General features: G+C 38.6%; 1 protein-coding gene across 3 annotated transcripts in view; it reads left to right on the top strand.

The window, feature by feature from the left end:
• LOC129722208 (cysteine-rich motor neuron 1 protein-like) overlaps positions 1-20,093 on the top strand; it is a 101,448-nt gene extending 81,355 nt beyond the window's left edge. For 2 of the 3 annotated variants that reach the window (XM_055675495.1, XM_055675496.1), the window contains exon 3: positions 17,216-20,093. In XM_055675495.1, coding sequence (XP_055531470.1) covers positions 17,216-18,174 — 959 coding nt within the window. In that variant the 3' untranslated portion in view covers positions 18,175-20,093. The remainder of the gene's footprint in view (positions 1-17,215) is intronic. The other variant, XM_055675497.1, reaches the window with a different exon arrangement.
• The last annotated feature ends 1,010 nt before the right edge of the window (positions 20,094-21,103 follow it).

The raw sequence follows: 21,103 nt of genomic DNA, 5'->3' as shown, positions 1-21,103 counted from the left end.
TCGAAGTCGACGACCTCCATCGGGATTCCTGCTAAATATAGCCTTCGCTTGACGCTCATCCGGCATTCTCGCTACATGCCCAGCCCACTGAAGCCTGCCGTGTTTTATCCGCTTGACTATATCCGCCGATTTGTATGCCTGGTACACTTCATGGTTCATGCGTCTGCGCCAAACACCATTTTCTACTTTGCCGCCAAGGATTGAACGCAAAATCCTACGCTCAAAAACACCAAGAGCTCACCGATCGGCATCTTTCAGCGTCCATGATTCATGGCCGTAGAGAGCCACCGGAAGAATCAGTGTTTTATAGAGTGCAAGTTTAGTACGGATTTGCAGACTGCGGGACCTTAGCTGGTTACGTAGTCCGTAAAAGGCCCTGTTTGCGGCTGCTATCCGCCTCTTTATCTCACGGCTAACCTCGTTGTCACATGTCACTAATGTTCCCAGGTAAATAAATTCGTCGACTACTTCAAATGTTTCCCCATCTAGCACCACTGCAGCACCAACCTCCGACGGACTACCACGCACTCTGCCAGCCACCATGTATTTCGTTTTGGCAGAGTTTATGACGAGCCCTAATCTCGTAGCTTCCCTCCTGAGAGGTTGATACCAATGATGTCGATATCGTCCGCAAAACCGAGAAGCATGTGCGACTTCGTAATGATGGTGCCGCTTCTCTGCACACCAGCCCTCCGTATAGCACCTTCCAATGCGATGTTGAACAATAAGTTCGACAGCCCGTCACCCTGCTTCAAACCATCTAACGTCACGAACGAGTCCGATATCTCACCGGCTATCCTGACGCTTGATGTAGAACCTTCAAGGGTGGCACGTATCAGGCTAATCAGCTTTGTTGGGAAGCCATGTTCAATCATAATCTTCCATAACTCATTTCTATTGACTGAATCGTACGCTGCCCTGAAGTCTATGAACAGATGGTGCGTCTGCAAGTTGTACTCTCGAAATTTATCGAGGATTTGTCGCAAGGTAAACATTTGGTCCGTCGTGGAGTGTCCCCCTCGAAAACCGCATTGGTACTCGCCAACAAAGGTCTCCTGCAACGGCCTCAGTCTGTGGAACAGGATGCGGGAAAAATTTTGTACACGGTATTGAGAAGAGTTATGCCCCGATAATTGCTACAGTCCAGGCGATGGCCTTTTTTGTAGATCGGGCATATGAGACCCTCCAACCAGTCCGAGGGCAATTCTTCATCAGACCACACTCTCAGCATGATCCGATGGATGGCACGGTACAGCTGTTCGCTCCCGACTTTGAAGAGTTCGGCGGGAATGCCGTCCTTCCCGGCTGCCTTGCAGTTTCTCAGCTCTTTCACTACTTTCTTCACCTCGTCCATGGATGGTGGATCCACAGCTTGACCATCATTCTCAATAGTCATCCTGCTCCTTTCGACTCCACTGTGTCCCTCACCGTTCAACAGCACACCGAAGCGTTCCTTCCAACGCCTGGCCACCTCTGTTTTATCGGTTATCAAGTTCCCCTCCCTATCGTTGCACATGACAGGTGCTGACACGTTTCGATTCCTGATTCCGTTTACCTTCTTGTAGAAGCTCCTCGCATTGTGCCTGGAGAAGCAACCTTCCGCCTCCGCAAGAATACGCTCCCAATGCTGTCGTTTCTTCCGGCGATGGAGTCTCTTTTCAGCGGCTCTTGCATCTCGATATCTACCCATGCTCTGACGAGTCACAGCCGTGGCCAACATGTGACCCCTGGCGCGGTTCTTCTCTTCCGTCACTCGCTGGTACTCAGCGTCGAACCACTCATTGGGCGCAGCTGCCGCAGTTGTACCCAACACTTCTCGCGCTGTAGTGCTGATCGAACTGTGGATGTGCCTCCATTGTTCATTCAGGTTCCCTTCAACTCTTTCCTCAATCCGTTCATCAACTTTCTGCGAGTACTCTGCAGCCACTCCTTCAGTTGATAGCCGCTGGATGTTCAACTGCATCCTCCTCGTTGCCTTGGATTTCAGCACGTTGGACAGCCGGGCGCGGATTTTGGCTACTACGAGATAGTGATCCGAGCCAACGTTCGGTCCTCTGAACGACCTCACGTCTGTAACGTCTGAAAAGTGCCGTCCACCAATCAGAACGTGGTCAATTTGAGAGCAAAGCTCTCCATTCGGGTGCATCCAGGTGTGCTTACGTATGTTCCGGCGTGCAAAATAAGTGCTACATATAGCCATCCCCCTAGCTGCAGCGAAATTAACAAGCCTCAGGCCATTGTCGTTCGTAGTAGAGTGGAAGCTTTCCCTACCAGTTACGGGGCGGAAGAAGTCTTCCTGCCCGACCTGTGCATTTGCATCTCCGATGACAATCTTTTTATCGTGTCCTGGGCACTCATTGTATGTCTTTTCCAGGAGCTCATAGAACTCCTCCATTTCGTCATCGGGTTTCTCGTTGGTCGGTGCGTACACATTTATTAGGCTGTAGTTGAAGAATTTGCCCTTAATTCTCAACACGCATATACGGTCACTGATCGGCCTCCATCTAATGACACGCTTCATCTGTTTTCCAATTAGCACGAAACCGACTCCTCTTTCTGCTTTCACGCCGCCGCTATAGTAGATGTGGTACTTAAATGAAGTGTCCGCAATAGGATCTACTGCTCGGAATTCGCGTTCTCCCGATTTCGGCCACCGCACCTCTTGGATAGCTGCAACCTTCACATTCACCTTCCGCAGCTCTCTAGCCAGGATACTTGCGCGTGCCGGTTCGAGTAGAGTCCTTACATTCCAAGTACTGAGTTTCCAATAATCGTTGTCCTTCTTCGTTCGCCTAGGTCCATGCCGATTATTCCGTTCTGTATCTATATATCTGGATTGTTCGTAGTATTTAATATTGCTGCCTTACTAGGGCTGCGATACCTAGTCTCGCGACGGGGCTGCCGTCTTTGATATAGCTGGCGAGACACCGCGTTTCATGATTCAGCCGCCCGCTCCGGATCAGACGCTGTTGTACACCGCCCCTAACATGGGAAACAGCCGCGTACACCGCGTACACCGTCGCACTATGATCGGAAAAATAGAATTTGCGGTTGAAATTATTTTTTTTGTTTGTTTCTTAGCATGAACCGTAATAATATTCCTATTTCAGGTACTGATATTGTTTCACCATGTGGGCAATGTAATACCACACTTCAGTTTCTAGTCTAGTCTAGTCTAGTCTACACTAACACAGCCAGTACTTGAAAGGATCCTGGAAAATGATATCCACCATTTTAAAAAAAATGATTTCCATACATTTTTCTTGTCAACGGCCAGGCCTACTGTGTAGCGCAATATAATACAATGTAATCTAAGAACGGGGACAATCCGTACCAACCGTTCCGTATGTAAGAAGTCATATAATTCGTTGGGAGTGCCAAAGCTAAGAAAGTACACTCCTTTGTTGACCAATCTCCTGGGATGGAACATGGGTATTTCCTCCTCATGTTCGGGTTTCAAAACCAAGGATATAGCGCCTTTACTCGCTTCAACTGTTACGGTTGGAACTTGAGTACTAACTCTAGTCCTAGCATTTTTAGCTTACGGTTATAGCGCCATTACTCGCTCTCTGGAAAAAATATGGATTAGTAAACAGCAAAAAAAAAAACCGCCTAAGATACAAACAAAGTTTGATCGATTAATTATAACCAAAAATGATCGAAAGTAGTGCTGTTTCAAACAAATTACTTTTAAAAAAATTACATCCACATTTTTACATTCATTAAGACTCTACATGGTCGGTGTTAAGTCAAACCGGACCAAGTCGCAAAACTGAAAAAAAACGAGTTAACGATAGTATTGGATAAAGATTTTCTTAAGCTACATCACACAACAATCAGATTTTATTTATCTTTAAAACAGCAGAAATAACAGCATGATTTTTGTCTGCATGAACAATGAAAAGTGCATACAGTGTTCAGTCAGAATGGACCAAGTGTTTATTTTCAAGGAGACTGCCTTCGGTCAGCTATTGATAAAAGCGAACGAACGGAAAAATTTTCAAGCGTTTTTCCAGATTTCTTTGTATCAGAAAACTCTTTCACTCACCCCCCCCCCCCTCCCATCGGAATCTGTAAAGTTTCACGCACTGCCGTGGTTTTGGATGTGTTTTTGGGCCGTTTATTGCTGTCACTAACATGACCTGATATCATGCCTTATAGTGTGTAGACAAAGTAAACCATGTGTTAAGCAGAAAAAAGTTGAAATTATCGGAATTTACAGCATCGGTTTGAAGTCAACATAAATGAATTTCAACACTATCAGGCAACTTATCGGAATGCTCCATTGTCCGTTAGTCGAAAAAGTATACTTTACCAGTAAATGAGGAAAATGTACATGGTCCACACTGATTGAACATGTAAATGAGAAACGTTAGTCATTTGTGTGGGTGACACAACATTCCACAATTTCCAAACGTGACAAAAATTCCAGAACCAAAACACGAGGAAACCATCCAGTCCATCATCAATTCTACGGCAAATTTGGCCAAAGTTGCAGAGAAAATGGATGATTACGAATAACTTAATTGAGTAAATTAACCATATTTTTGTTCCGTTAAAACATTCCGCTCCTACCATTGATTTGTTGAAACAAACACAGTTTCAAATTTATTCAAACTATTTTCAATAATTGTTGATGTCGCAGAAGCTAACTATGTAGATTAAGCACATTTTGACTGTTCGACGATCAATGGACTGAAATTATTTGTTCAATTGTTCAGTCATAATGGACCAAGTCATTAATGATTCTTCTTTGATTCAATCAGAGTGGACCAAGTATATTTAATCAATTACAAACCTGTCCTTTTTGAGCTCACGGCACTCCTTTTTTTCAATTGTCACATTGCATGATACAGTTAGAAGGTTACTCCAACTTATAACATCAAAACTGCGCATAAATATTGAAAACTTCGAAATTCCTAGAGCAACAAACTTCAAACTCGTTTTTCTCGAAATGATCAAAATGTCACTTGGTCCGGTCTGACTTAACACCGACCACATGTCTGCTGTATGAAGAGTTTTGCTCCAAGTATATCAAAATGGTTGGTGAACTTTCGCTTGCTCTAAAACACATGGCACTTTTTTTAAGTCATGAGAATCTAGATCGCGGCTTTAAGTTATATGCAAACTCAGGAAAATCGAAAAAAGCAAAGCCTTGGTGCCGCATTTCGACTCGGAACACGACCATCCGTTCACCACAAACAGATCCCGCTACCAACCGTCAAGTGTACATGACAATTGCGGGGCCAGCATCACGATCCCACCGACACCAACAGTCCCTCCCGAGCCGAGAGTCGAGCCCACGACGAGTGGCCCGTCAGGTCAGCATCGCATCAGCTGGGTGGGTTTAGAAAAATCTACTTGGTTGAAAAAGAACTAACCTTTAAAAAAAAAAACTATATCATAAATATTCCCGCACCTAAAACAAACGAGAAATTTTTATCGTACAATTTTTTATCATATCCGCTTGCTCGGTAACTGTACTTCATACTTTAGCTACAAAACTAGAAAAAAAATTTGCAGCAAAAGAAATTTCGCTTGCAGCCTTCCTCGATATTGAAGGGGCATTGGATAATTCATCTCATTATTCAATCACTGCTGCAATGGAGAAACGTGGTTTTGGAAATTGCATTATTCATTGGATAAACGAGATTTTATCAAAAAAAGAAATATCAGCAAGCTCTAATATAAATGTAAAAGCTATAAAAGGGTGCCCGCAAGGAGGTGTGATATCTCCTCTACTGTGGTCATTAATAGTTGATGATCTTCTCAAAAAAATGATGGAAGGCTTTGAAATAGTTGGATTCGCTGATGATATTGTGATTATTGTTCGTGGTGAGTATGATGATATCATCGCAAACCGAATGCAAATTTCCTAGAACATTATTTTCTCGTGGTCCGATAGGGAAGGCTTAAACGTAAATCCTTCAAAAACCACTATTGTCCCATTTACACGTAGAAAAAAGATTATGCGTAATGATATTAGGCTAAAAGGTGAGCTTCTCAAACATTTAATAACGTCAAATACCTTGGAGTAACTCTTAGCTCAGCTTAGCTTAGGTAGACTGCCCGTAGTTGCACTCCGTGATTGGTCGAACCAACAAAATTGCAAAATGAACCAGATGAATAGTGCTTGGGACTAGCATTACATTCTCATTGTGCAATTTTCATTAGTTCACAATTGATCAAAGAACTGTAAAAAAAGTAGGAGGGTGGTATTCAAGACACGACCGCATGACGTTGGACTACGGTATTCTTATATTCCATTAAAACAAATAATAGAGAGAATTGCAACTCTAGTATTTGCTGCAATTTTATCTAACAGTGCATTTCTGGATGCTGAGACGTTAAAACGTTATAAATAATAATATATACTAAAAGAATGGATATCTTTTATTTAATCGCTGTCATTTCATATATATTCAAATCAACCCTTTGTTTGCTGCACTACCAAGACACTCATTTAATTGAGCGAATTGGTAAAATTTTCCTTTCTAAGCAAAAAGCAAACTTTACGAAACTATCTGAAATTGGAGCCCAGAACGATTCAACCGAAAATTTTAAATTTGAAAATTGTTTGACATTTGATCGATAAAACTCATGCTAGGTTAGTTCCAGCCCAGCATATAACTTCATGTATTTGAAAAAAAAAACGTTTGGTACAATAACTCAATATAGCAGGAGCTCAATCACACGTTTTTCGGTAGTTGTTATCAAGGTTTGGGCGAGTGACAGGAAAATATCTTAACTTCTTCAGTTGTGATTTAGAGCATTTCTAATTGTTTTGTTATTTTTCACGATAGCGACAAGTTTGTTTCTTTCTCTGTGGCGAGAAACAAAATCAAAACCGCGCACCGAGAAACAAAAACGAAAATTTAATGAATGCTCATTGAGAAAACTTGCAACTCTTTTTACCAATAACTTATGATACTCAAAAGAACCCGTTTTGATCTAAATCAAATTTCTAGTAAATAAGTGTTGATCATTCATAGGTAGTAATTTTTCCTCGATGAATAAAGACTGGCTGAAGAAGTTAAAATCGCTGCTGTAAAATCAAATTCACAACTGTGTTCGTTAAGACGTTTTAATATTTTCAATGACAATAATAATCTTCGATAAACACCCGCTATAGTTATTCACACACATGCTATAACTATCTAAACACGCGTTAAAACTATTCATACACACGCTGTAGCTATAGCTATCCATACACACGCTATTCCTTCCCATACATCCGATACAACTATCTATACACACGCATAAGCTATCCAACCATGTGCTATTACTATCCATACATACGCTATAACTAATCATTACACACGCAGCAGCTATCCACACACAAGCTATAACTATCCGTACACACGCTGAAGATATACACGCAATAGCCATAATATGCTACACATGCTAGTGTCTTACACACGCTATAGCTAGCCATACACACGCAACAGCGCCATCCCTATCATCGCAAATGTCATAGCAATACAGATGCATATACGCTATATGTGCACACTGCACACACACCCAACGTTTTCACCCAACGATATCTGAATTGGATTACCGCTGGTGGGGTCCAACTCAGATCGAAGGAGCACCGAACTGAATGAAGAAATGCAGCTTCCCACTACCTCCGCCGCTGCTGTCTGATACCACCGCTCTGGTTCTGCTGCAGCTCAGTTTGGCCGCTGGAATCAGCCATCGCTGCTGATTATACAAGACCGGCCTGGTGGCCTTTCACTTGTTAACTGATGACTGCTATGAGACGACACAGGCTATTATATAGCCCAAAGCAAAAATCCATCCGCGAGCAAACAAGAAGCGAGCTTGTGATTGGTTGAATGTGCACGACTTTTAACACAACTTTTAACTAGTCTAGTATCGAAAACATATTTAAATTATTATATGACAATCTTGCGCAATATTTCCCCTATCAATCAAGCCATTGGTGTTTAGAATCTGTTCAGTGGTAATGATAAAAGAAGCATTTTAAAACGGTGTTGAAACACCTGTTGCAGCTACCGAAAGCGAGCTCGTTATTGGTTGAAAGCTGTGAGACTGTTTACAAAGTCAGATCGGTTGTATCCGTTAGTGTCGACTGTGCTTGTGAAGAGAGGTGGTGATTGGTTGCTCGGTATGATTTAGACAATCGATGTGATTTATCAATTTTTCAATAGTGTATCTCGAACAATAGGTTATTTTTGTTACATAAATTCAACCGTAAAAGAATTTCTGATCGGTTGATGCCAAAACCTCGAAATTCTGAAAAGAAATGAATGATATATAAGCGCTCAAAACCTGACCACTTTTCCCTGGTTTTCCCCGGTTGAATTACTAGATTTTCAAATTCAGGTGCCTAACTTCGATATAGACGTTAGTCCAACGTCAAAACTGACCAATAACGACGCCGGCCACGACCAAAGTGCTGTACTACTTGGGAAGGAAAAGGGTTATGATGCTGTTTCATTTAGAGACAGCGGGTACCACTGCATCTCTACGAGCATCACAAGATAGGAATTGTATTATAAGCTCTGGTCACATTTTGATAAATAATGCCATGTTTTACGCAGAATTTTAGCATCACAAAGCCTATTACGCGAAAAAAATACCTATTGAGCAAAGCTAACTTGCAAGCAAGATATGCCACGCGAAATATTTAAGGTAGTACGTATTCGACGACACTCACTTGCATTTGGAAATGTTTCAAGCCAATTTCATAAAAAGTATTTCCGTGAAAACTGCCATGCCATAGTAGTACTGTAGTACCTATTCACAAGAAACACACCATTTTAGCAAAAAAAAAAAAAAACACCTTAAATGTAGACCTTTACAAAGCAGACAATCCACACTTTGTAAATGAAATAAAACTGAACCAAAACTTACCAGTAAGCAGCTGTAAATTATTTTGTCATTACATTTACATTTGCATTTTTTCAAATGTACCTATTAATGTTAGCCAAACTACGCCTTACTTTAAATTTTGTTTTCGGTACTTCTTTAAACGATGCTGGAAAGGTGCAGTTTCAATATAGCACGAAATACTCTAACTTCATGTACATTGAACATAGTTAAAGTGAAATAAGAAGTAAAAAGGAACGCTCTCACCAGTTTTAGGACTAGGTATTTATATCCTTCTCATATTCGACCCCTTTGTTTTTATCGACAGAAAGCTGGAATCCAAATTTAGTGTTTCTTCGGTTTGCCGCTCCCAACCTCCTTTCTGGTCTTTGCGAAATCAAAACACACCGGAACAACAACGGCTTTCATCCAATGAACGTAGACACATCCATTTTCGGATACAAAATTTATAACTTACAGAAACTAGAAAAAAAATGAAAATATTTCGACGAGAAACATTTTCACGTCTCTGTAATACCACACTTCAGTTTCTTCCACTAAACTCAGCAATCTTCTAAACTTTCAGTTAACATTTCGCTAATGACTTTGTTCGAAATTCGAATCGTTCGGTAAAACCAGTAACCTCTCCTTTAATAACTGCTTCGTAAGCCAGTTTCTACGATATTAATTATCTTCATAAATGGTCGGCGTGCGACCAGACCGAGCCAAGCGCCAAACACATTGTTTTGAGTAATTAGCATTTGAAGTTTGACCACCCATAAAATAATCGTGTTTGAACTTATCATTAATTCAATGCTAACACGTAATGAAAAAGGCTTAATGAATGTCCTGTTATTATAAATACCCGAAAAATAGCAATAATTGATAAAATATTTGGGTTTTATTTTTGACACCTATGCACTCAGTCGAACAAAAATTCAAAAAATGGTCTTCAGTTCGGTCTGGTCAAACGTATTCACTGCAACATATCAACTTGACTATTAAACAAGCTAATTTTTCTCACTAGTCAAACGTAATACATAGATAACAACGCTGCTTTATCTCTTAGTTAAATTTGTATCAAAAATTATACAGCTGATAGACAAGCAAAGCTTTATTTCTGTTGCTCTATTTCCTGGTGCCAAAGCGCACCAAGTGCTAAGTGTTAAGATAGTATCAATATGAAATGCTCCGGTACTTTGAAGCGGGTATTGCCTATTTTTATTGATTTGAAAAATATCAAATGAAAATAAAATGCACTTGGTTCGGTCTGGCTCAACAAGATCTTGAAAAAAAGTGATGTGCCCATTAAAACGAAGTTCGGCTCTACGAACACCACCTGGCTGTTTATTTATCTAATTCTGATGACAGTCGTATTAACGAGCTGTCCGAAGTGGAGAAATCAGTTACTGGTTAAAATAAATCGCAAAGTTTGCTTTTAAATCATAAACAATCACTTTCTTTAGATGCCATGTCTGTGTTTACGGTTCACTCTGGTCGAACGCAATTTTGTTCTTTTCCAAAGTGCTACAGAGATTTTTTATTATAACACGCCTATGAACTGTTCAAATGATTTTATTCTTTAATAAAACATAGATTATCAGGTTGCACATCCACTGGTGCTAATAACTCAATTTTAAAGAAAATGGCGCTTAGCTCGGTCTGGTCGCACGCCGACCAAGTATTCAGCTGATAATCTGTAATACTTAGTTTAGGATTTTTGTAACAACCGTTACCCAAAAGAAAAGCCTTAACTAAGTATCTGCATTTTCCCGCAGGTTTATTTTATTAAATGCAGGAATGCCGAACCGTATAATGATTATGACCGATTTGAGAAAAGATCAGTCGTCCATTTGAAATGCAAAAATTGTGCTCGAAAAATGGGAATAAGGTTTGCAATCCTTAGATTGGTTTCTCGGGAAAAAGCTTTTCTTTTTTTTTTTATTCTAATTATTATTAATAAAATAAAGGCCCAATCGCAGAGAGCATAACGGGGCCGGAATTCCTGTTGGAGTAGGGAAAAGCCTGCTTGAGTAGAATCAATAAATATTTCTGCTCAAACAGGCAGAAAACCCTCTCATCTTTTCATATATAACAATACAATTATAAATAAATAACAAATCACAGCACTTAAAACTAGAAAATCTTCAAAAATATGATTCTTGCAGCTTTAAGTGTCCAAAATAATGAATTCAGGAGCATTCACATTCTAGTTGAGCCCGTTGAGCACATAAAATCTGAAAAGAAAACAAAAATGTACTAAATAGGAACATCAATGAATTTAAGAAAGGAATATGGAAGACGCATATAAGGGAAATCTAAATTTGCTAAGACATCACGAACAGGGACATTAGGTTGCTTATTCCGAGCTTTAAGAGAATTTTCTAAATTCGATCTAGCTTCACGATATAACGGACATGACCAAACAACATGTTCAATATCGTGGTAACCCTCGCCACAGGTGCAAAGGTGATCCTCTGTGAGTCCTATACGACGAAGGTGAGCATTGAACCAGTAATGATTGGACATAAGCTGAGACATCACACAAATGAAATCACGACCTACGTCCAATTTCTGGAACCAAGGTCTTAAAGAAACTTTAGGAATAATGGAATAACACCATCTTCCTAGTTCCCCATTGTCCCAAGAATTTTGCCAGTTCATGAGCGACCCTCGACGTATAGAAACAAAAAAATCATTAAATTGAATAGGTCTTTCATATATGTCACCATGTACCGTGCCGAACTTAGCTAATGAATCTGCCATCTCATTGCCCTCAATTAAAGAGTGAGAAAGGATCCATACTAATGTAACTTGTGATGCAATTTCGGATAAAGTACTCAAATGGTCGCGTATTCTATTTAAAAAATACGAAGAGTTTTTTAAACTTTTTATCGATCGGAGAGCTTCAACAGCTGTCCGTGAAGATGAAGTAATTATCCATAGGCAAATTTTCAACAATACTCAATGTGTATTGAATAGCAGCCAGTTCTGCGACGTAAACAGAAGCAGGGCTTTCGAGTTTGAAAGCGACGGATAAATTATTGTTATAAACACCGAAACCGGTAGATCCATTAAGAAAAGATCCATCAGTATAAAATGAATTATTACAGTTTATATTTTGATATTTTTCACGAAATAGATTTGGAATCTGTTGTATACGTAGTTGATCTGGGATACTACGAATTTCATTCAACATGGATGTATCAAAAAAAAAAGTTAGAATCAAAAGTATCTAATGAGTAAATATTATTTGAAGAATGTGACGCAGGGTTAAACTTTTGAGACTTGTAATTGAAATATACAGTCATGAAACGAGTTTGAGATTGAAGTTCCACAAGTCTTTCAAAGTTATTTATTATCATTGGGTTTAAAATTTCACTTTTCACAAGAATGCGAGAAGCGATAATTTAAAAACGTTCTTTTAAGGGGAGAACGCCCGCTAATACTTTTAAACTCATTGTATGAGTTGAGTGCATACAACCTAAAGCAATGCGGAAACAGCGATACTGTATTCGTTCCAGTTTTATTATATGAGTTTTTGCGGCAGAACAAAAACAAAAACATCCGTATTCCAGTACTGATAGAATTGTAGTTTGATAAAGTTTAATAAGGTCCCCTGGGTGCGCTCCCCACCATGAACCAGTTATTGTGCGCAAAAAGTTAACTCTTTGTTGACATTTTTGAATTAAATATCGAATATGACTTTTCCAAGTGCATTTTGAGTCAAACCAAACACCAAGATATTTGTGAACTAAAACTTGAGCTATGGGTTCTCCCACTAACATAAGTTGGAGCTGAGCTGGTTCATGTTTTCTAGAAAAAACCACGAATTCAGTTTTTTCAACGGAAAATTCTATACCTAATTGTATCGCCCAATTGGTTAAGTTGTTCAAGGTATCTTGTAAAGGTCTTTGTAAATCGGATGCCCTGGGACCTGTGGCAGAAATCACACTATCATCAGCAAATTGTCTAATAGTACATGAATTTGCCAAACAGGCATCAATATCATTAACATAAAAATTGTAAAGTAGTGGACTTAAACATGAACCCTGTGGTAGACCCATGTAACTTAATCTAAACGCTGACAAACTACCATGAGAAAAGTGCATATGTTTTTCTGATAATAGATTGTATAAAAAATTATTGAATTTGGGAGGAAGTCCTTTTTGATGAAGTTTATCAGAAAGGACATTTATAGAAACAGAATCAAAGGCTCCTTTAATGTCTAGGAATACAGAAGCCATTTGTTCTTTTTGAGCAAATGCAAGCTGGATTTCTGTTGAAAGTAATGCAAGACAGTCATTTGTTCCTTTAGTTCTACGAAAGCCAAACTGGGTATGTGATAATAAATTATTACTTTCGACCCAATGGTGTAAACGATATAAAATCATTTTTTCAAATAATTTACGAATACAGGAAAGCATCGCAATCGGACGATATGAATCATGATTAGAAGCAGGTTTTCCAGGATTTTGGATAGCAATTACCTTTACTTGTCTCCAGTCATGGGGAATGATGTTTAATTCAAAAAAATTGTTGTATAAATCTAACAACAGTTTTTTAGCATTGTCAGGTAAATTTTTCAGTAAATGAAATTTAATTTTATCTAGACCAGGGGCATTATTATTGCAAGTAAGAAGGGCAGTAGATAGTTCGGTAATTGAAAATGGTAGTTCCATTACTGATTGTTCAGAAAAAACATCACGAGTAATTTTTTGAGCAGAAACAGTGTCTGGACAAACTTTTTTTTGCGAAATTTAATATCCATTGATTTGAATATTCTTCATCTTCCGAAAAACCTTATACACCCTAGATTTTTTAATGTAAATTTTTGAGCACTCTTTGTCCCACCAAGAAGTAGGAGGTCGTCTCTTAGTTGAAACGCCAAGATATTGTTTCTTTTGGGCTAGTATTGCGGAATTCAAAATTAAACCCGCAAATAAATCATATTTTTCAAGTAGCGGAAGGTGTTGTACTGCCTCTAGAGCTTCCGTAATTTTTGTTTTATAAATTTTCCAATTAATATTAAATGTAAGGTCATACGGAATGTCGACTGATGGAGTAATTTTTAGCCCTTTTTTAATTGAAATTAAAATTGGTAAATGATCACTACCATGAGGATCGCAAACAACCTTCCAGGTGCAATCTAATCGCAATGACGTTGAACATAATGATAAATCTAATGTGCTTGGACGAGTCGGTGGTTTCGGAACACGTGTCATGTCTCCATTGTTTAAAACAGTCATATTGAAATTGTCACAAAGATTATATATCAAGGTGGAGCGATTATCGTTGTAAGATGAACCCCAAGCTACACCATGTGAGTTAAAATCTCCCAATATTAAACGCGGTGAGGGTAGAAGTTCAAAAATGTCAGAGAGCATTCGTTGTCTGATTAGTGTTTTAGGAGGGATATATACAGAAGCAATGCAGAGATCTTTGTCATGTTTTAATTTGACAAGCTACAGACTCGATGCCTTGAATTGAAGGTAAGTTAATTTTATAAAAAGAATAACATTTTTTTATCCCTAAAAGTACACCTCCATAAGGAGCATCTCGGTCTAATCGTATGATATTGTGATTATTGAAATGAGATTGATATCTGAAGTGAGCCAGGTTTCACAAATAGAAAACACATCAAATTTCAAATTATTAATCATAGCTTTAAACGAATCTAGTTTTGGTATGATACTCCTGCAATTCCATTGTAAAACATGTATAAAATCATTAGTTTCGGACGATGAGTTAGTCATCGAAGGATATTAATGTTGAAATGAGGGGCCATTGAAAGGTAAGCTGCTTTAAAAATGTTTTGAAAACAGGGAGTAGTGAAAGAATAATTTTTTTTAGAGGGTCCGGTATGTTTAATGATTCAAGGATCCAATTTATTACAGTAGAAAATTTCAGAATTCCTGATTTTGTTTGATTAACTGAGTTGTTACAGTTTTTGGGTGATAGTGGTGGGAATTCTTGTGTTGAATTTAGGTTTAAAATTTTAGGAGGAGTTTGATTCAAATTTTCAACATCATGATTGGATTTGGGAATATTAACTTTTTTATTAAGTGTTATTTTAGGACCTTTGTTGGGAAGTTTCGGAAGAGAAAGATTTTTTCTTTTTCTAGACCCACCAGGATTAGAAAAAGAAGGACCAGCAAGAGGAATGTCACAGTCTGTCTCATCAGAGGACAATAAATCATAAATATTTGAAGAAATGAGAGTACTTGCTTCGGATTTTTTGAGAAGATAAGAATAATTACGTTTAGAGTTGTCTTTAAGAGACCGTTTCATTTTATTTTTATGATGAATGTATAATGAACATTTCGTTAGTTCATGTTGATTTTCACCACAATAATAACAATTATTATTCTCTTGATTGCAAGTTTCATCAAGATGATTCCCCCCACATTTGCCGCATCGGCTTTTATTGCAACAGTAGGCAGAAGTATGGCCTAGCTGTTTGCAATTGATGCAGTTAATGACTCGTGGAATATATAGGCGAATGGGCACGAGGACATTGTGAATGGAGATGTGAGATGGTAAAGCAGATCCGGCAAAAGTGACACGGAATGAATCTGAAGGGGAATATATTTTCTTTCCTTCTACAAAGGATACGGATCTCAATTGTTGACAATCGAGAATTTTTACCGATGGAATTGAAAAGTTTTTGGAATACCCAAGTCCGTCTTTTAAAAGACATTCACTGGATAAGCTGGAATCGGTTACAACACCGTCAATTTCTACATCTCGTGCGGGAACATAAACATGATATTCCCTGGTAAAAAATTCTGATGTAGCAATTTTATTAGCTTGAATAAGGTCCGTAGCCACAACTCTCAACTTGTTGGGCCTGACCATAAAAATTTCAGTGATGGACTTGAAATGAGACTCTAAGTCCTTGGATATCTGAATAATGTTTAAGGGCTTTGATTTAGGCCCTATTTTAGGTCGGAAATAAATAATGAATTAACCAGTCGATCCGTCTGGATAAAGTTTAACGCGCGGGGGAATTGAGGCAACAGAGGATAGAGGGTCAGGAGGTTTTGGAGTGGCGGGAACAGGATCGTTCAAATTTTTCTCATCCACTTCCATTGTGTGTAATGCACACTATGGCAGGGCAACAAAATATGGAAATAGATTATAAATAAATGAATTAAGTCTAATACTTAGCTGTTATAAAGTTACAGAATTCTTGATTTCTATATAGCTTGATGAACTTGAGTTGTTCCTAATCTCTTGTAATCATCAAACCCCTGGAGAACTTTGAACAGGGTATCCTGAAGAGCTGTGAAACTTGAATTGTTCAGGATCACTTGAAATATTCAAACTCCTCCAAAACTCTGGTCACGGTATCCTGCAGAACTGCAAATCCTGTTATTTCCGATATTGAATAATACTTTAGATCTGGAATTATAAGAAAATTTAATGACGGTAGCAGCTGTAAATAAATGCGACACTTCCCAAGCGAAGGTTGCTGAGCTTATGAAAAAAAAAAGCTTTTCCCCGAATGATAATATTGATTTTCGGTATTCCCTAATTCCTCGGAAAATTCCTCATGTTTTACTCCAGCTCCTTTTGCAACAAAGCAATAAAACAAAATACCCTACCAAAACGCCAAGCTGACGTCATCAAACTGTATTAATTCATCATACCAGCCACCAAACCTACGTAATCATCTGAATTGAACCGAGTGCAAGCGAGAGGGAAACAAAGTACCCACAATACAATGCGTTGAATGTTCGCAAATACTCATGTGCCAATTTGTTTTTCATTCCCAGGAAATCAATGCCCAGAAAGATTGCAAACCCTACATGAGAATTTGTAGGTAGTCCTTCCGCGGGGGTTTTGTTTGATGTAACTGATTTAATAGAGGTTTTTCGGATTGTTTATGTTATTAAATTTGATCGAATGCAGAAATCGTAAATTAAAATTTTGGGTTTCGACTGCATACTTTGCAAAATTTTACATTGAATTTAGAGAATTATTTAGGCTTATTTATCTGTACGTTCAAGCTGACTCTCATTGTTGTTAGTTTATCGGAGATTTCACGCGTGAAGCTAGAATTGTGCCCAAGGTGATTATTCAAATACAATAGCTTGAACATTCAATGAGTTAAATGTTCAAGTGTGGACTCGTTGTGGTTTAATGGTCAGAGACGTCTTGGACGATATTTTCACTTCAACACTAGACCTCGAGTCTCTGGTATAGCAAGTGTCAAACTATTTCCGTGAATATAAATGAAACCATTCGCTTTCACTTTTGAGCTTTTTCAGTTTTATACCAACTAACAGTGAACATAACTAATGACTTCGTTAGCTTTAGAACCGAAACATCGCCGTGAAGCGGAAGTCTAATTGCCACCTTGTTTACGCTCTATTTGCAGACAAAATCGAGTGCAAGAACGTAGCATGCCCTAAGCCGGAACCATGCCCTGCAGACAGCTATTCGAAACCGAAAGTAATCCATTTGTACGGTAACATTCCCCACCATATACGCAGCAAAACCAGCGAAATTGTGCGCCGCGAACGTGCCATAGCTTCCAATGCACGGCAGCGTGAGACCATCAAAATTATCCCCGGCGCTTACGAGCATCACGGACACAAGCGCCGCAGTATCATCGACGATGAAATTCTAATTCAACACTGCTGCCCCCACTACGAGTGTGTCTGCAAGCCGAACTACTGCGACCAGGAATGTCTCCCCAACCTAATACCTGCTAATACGACCATACCCACCGATCCGAATGACCTCCCGCATGGAGTCCCTGGCAATTGCTGCCTTCCGTGTAGAAAAACCTACTGTATGCATGATACGTACCGAAAGCATGGTGCGAAGTGGCGCAGCGACGAATGTACGACCTGCGAGTGCCATTACGGTGAAGTCAAGTGTCAGCAGTCGGTCTGCAAGAATCCCGGCTGTCTCAACCATAAGACAATTCCAGGCGAGTGTTGCCCTGTTTGTGATAACGACGCGACTAACTTTTGTCAAGATATTCAGCACTGCAATATCCATTGTCAATACGGGTACCGACGACAGGGGAATTGTGATCTATGTGCGTGTGCCAGAGTAGTTCAAAACCAAACCAAACCAAGCATCATCGAAACTGATTTTCCACAACCGAAAGTCAGCGTTACTGTTACAGATGACGACAATACTAATGGTAGTGTTCACCGAGATCCCCATCATCATCATAAGCATAGTGATAGCAGTAGTGAATATGGAACGGTTTTGACTTTTATCCTGGTGTGTCTCTGTGTACTGGCGTCGATCATCTTGGCGCTAATGGTCTGGCGTTGGTTCGCTCACAAAGACGACAAATACAGAGCGGTACAAAATGCGTGAGAACTGCTTAGTGTACCTACTCGAAACAATATAACCCTACAGAACTGCTTTATAGATTATTCAATCTATACGATTGGTATCATTTAGAAGGAGAAAACAAAAATATGTAAGACGGTAGTATTATTATATTACACGATATGGTTTTATAAACTACTGAAAGACCACAACTATTTGTTAATAGTATCCCCCTCGACATTATTTTATAGCGTATTTAGAGTCTGAATAGCATGCCCAGCCGAGGGGCGACAGCGGAGGGATTTCACGCCAATTAACCCAACCGTTGAGGGCACCCTCTCAGATTATAGTGTGACTTTGGCGACATTCTGCAATTTGAGCATATCAATTGAGGACGTTAAATTTATTGCAGCAAAAACAATCTGATAGATTTCATATTTTCATAAATTATTATTGATGAAAATTTATTAGTCTTTTCAAAAGACGTATCACTTATCACTTTACCCATAAATTTAAAAGGGTGCTAACTCCACAGCCGAGTTTGGACGCGAAATCCCCCAGCCGTCGTTTTCCATCAGCGGTGAAGTCCTGCGTGGCTCTGCACATACGTGGAATATCCATACTAGAACATCTATTTGTATGTGCATCCACAAATCGTCTGTCGATAAGTTAAGAATATTGTGATAAATTGTATATAGATGATATTTTTTTTGCAAAATTACTTAGTTTTTATACCCAATCAAAGAATAAATTTAACCAAACTTGTTAATACTACTGTTGTAAGATATTGTTTTTAGGAAAAATATAACATGCAAGCAAAATGTTTATTTTGTTGAATTTAGACTGTTGAAATGGCAAAAATGAATTATTTATTTATTACGATTCAACAAGAACACACTGATGAACAAAGCTGGAACAACCGGCAGAAGTGTCTTTGTTCAAGTTGTTTAATAAACTACCGCCGATAGCCGTAAACGATAAGCTAATCACTATTTTTGCCGTTATAAAATCTAAGTATTATTTATTTTGATTTTTGTTATGGTATTTTTATCGAGTATTTTGAGCAAGACATTGATAAGAGAAGGGATAGTGAGATGATTCGTATTAGAATAAAATGCTTCCATGAGGGCGGCTTAAGCCGCAATCCAGTGAACAACAGCAGACGTATTCGGTACCTAAACCTGCGCGTATCCTATTAATTAACCTTTTATATGGAGTAACAAAATTTTAACAGCTTACGCTTGCCGTTAGTCCCAAACTCGGGATCACAGCTTTTGGAACGAAAACAACAAGAAAACAATCCCATATAATTATATTGTATCTACTCTGTCGGTATCTACCCTGATCTTGAATGTTCATATAAACATCTAGATGTCCTGTATTTTTTTGATTATTTGTCTATACTAATGATTACTATCATTAAAAAAAATACCTCTTTAATGCTTCCTCTATAGTATAACACAAAAAAAGACACAATCGGTATTTCCTAAATCAAACATTTCAGTGGATGTTGATAAGTAAATGTTCGAATATCGCATAAGTGAGGCGGATATTATCGCCGAAGCCATTCTGGAAGCTTTCTGTTGAACAATAGGCGTCGCATGATGTTATGTACGCAATAAGATAAAGAAAAATATACCACACTAATAGTCGAGATTTTTAGCTGCAATGCAACAGTATAATGGACAGATAGCAAACAAATCAGCGCAACATTATCCAACACATGGCAGCTTATGTATAAAACAAGAAGCAAAACTAAAGCAAATATCCTAACACAACCTACCACAGAATCGTATTTTCAATTATTCTGGTAAAGCAATACTTCAGCATTATTTCCTATATTGTGTATAAACAAACTCTTATCACTTTTGCCTACTAACAGAGAAAAAAAGAAGAAATCTATGTTCACAATGTAGAAACATCGACATCAGTGTGAGATGTAAATAAATAGTAAATTATGGCAACCGGTGGAGTTTCCTTTATTCTACAGCGAGACACAATACTGTCCGAAAACGTCTTTTTAAAAGGTGTTTACTTTTTGAAACCCATAGTGTAAGTATGTTTAATCAACGTTGGCCACTACAATGCACTCCATTTTTGTCCGTTCTATCCGAATGATATAAAGTTTTCTGGTAAAACCGCAAAACAACCTTTATCGTGATCAATCATACGCTATCATATCGTAACTGTCACATTAAATCACACTTAATTTAGCTGACGAGAACCAACATTACAAAGTGGGTATGACTTAGAAAATGCATTTGGCGCCTGTAAATCGGGTACCTTTGTATCTACGATTATCAATCAAATTAATTACATCAACGTTATTTTTTCGCTTGTACACCAATTTTAAAGGCATTCGAAATAAAACTAATGAAGACATTTTATAGGACTTTTCGTGTTCCTTATGGGTCCTAAAACAGCTGTCTAAATTTTCAGGTTGATAGGTAAAGCTATATTTTTTCGATCTATTTTTTAAGTTTTCATACGATTTTATATGGCAAAATACACTTTTTCAAAACTCATTCTCCAGAGATGTCCAGTTGTCCCCTGAAAATATATCGATACATATTTGCAGGAATTTTTTCTAGGAAAACTCTTCTGAAGATCGAGTTAGACCGAGAACACGGAAGTTTGCAACAACAGCATGCTGCAGCAGTGTTGCTGGAAAAACTCCATTTTGAGCTGTTCGTCAGATATTCAATTAGTTTGGGGTGAATAACTTCTTCCACGAGCATCGTAGCACCTTACAGTCTTTAGAAGAGTTTTTCCCAGAAAAATTTTCTACAAATATTATGTATCGATATATTTTATGGAGCCAACTGGACATCTCTGGCGAACCAGTTTGGAAAAAATGCATGCGTTAGGCCTGTTAGCTCCATGGATAACAGGTCGACCATCTGGGTGAACCTTTCGGTAGACCAACGCGGCGGAGCATAGCAACTGCAGTAGAACACTCCGTTCACCTTGGCGA

Source organism: Wyeomyia smithii, chromosome 2 (assembly GCF_029784165.1).
Source record: "Wyeomyia smithii strain HCP4-BCI-WySm-NY-G18 chromosome 2, ASM2978416v1, whole genome shotgun sequence".
In the NCBI taxonomy this organism is placed as follows: Eukaryota; Metazoa; Arthropoda; class Insecta; order Diptera; family Culicidae; genus Wyeomyia; species Wyeomyia smithii.
The sequence above is the reverse complement of the archived record's forward strand: the minus strand, read 5'-3'. Positions and strand labels throughout refer to the sequence as shown.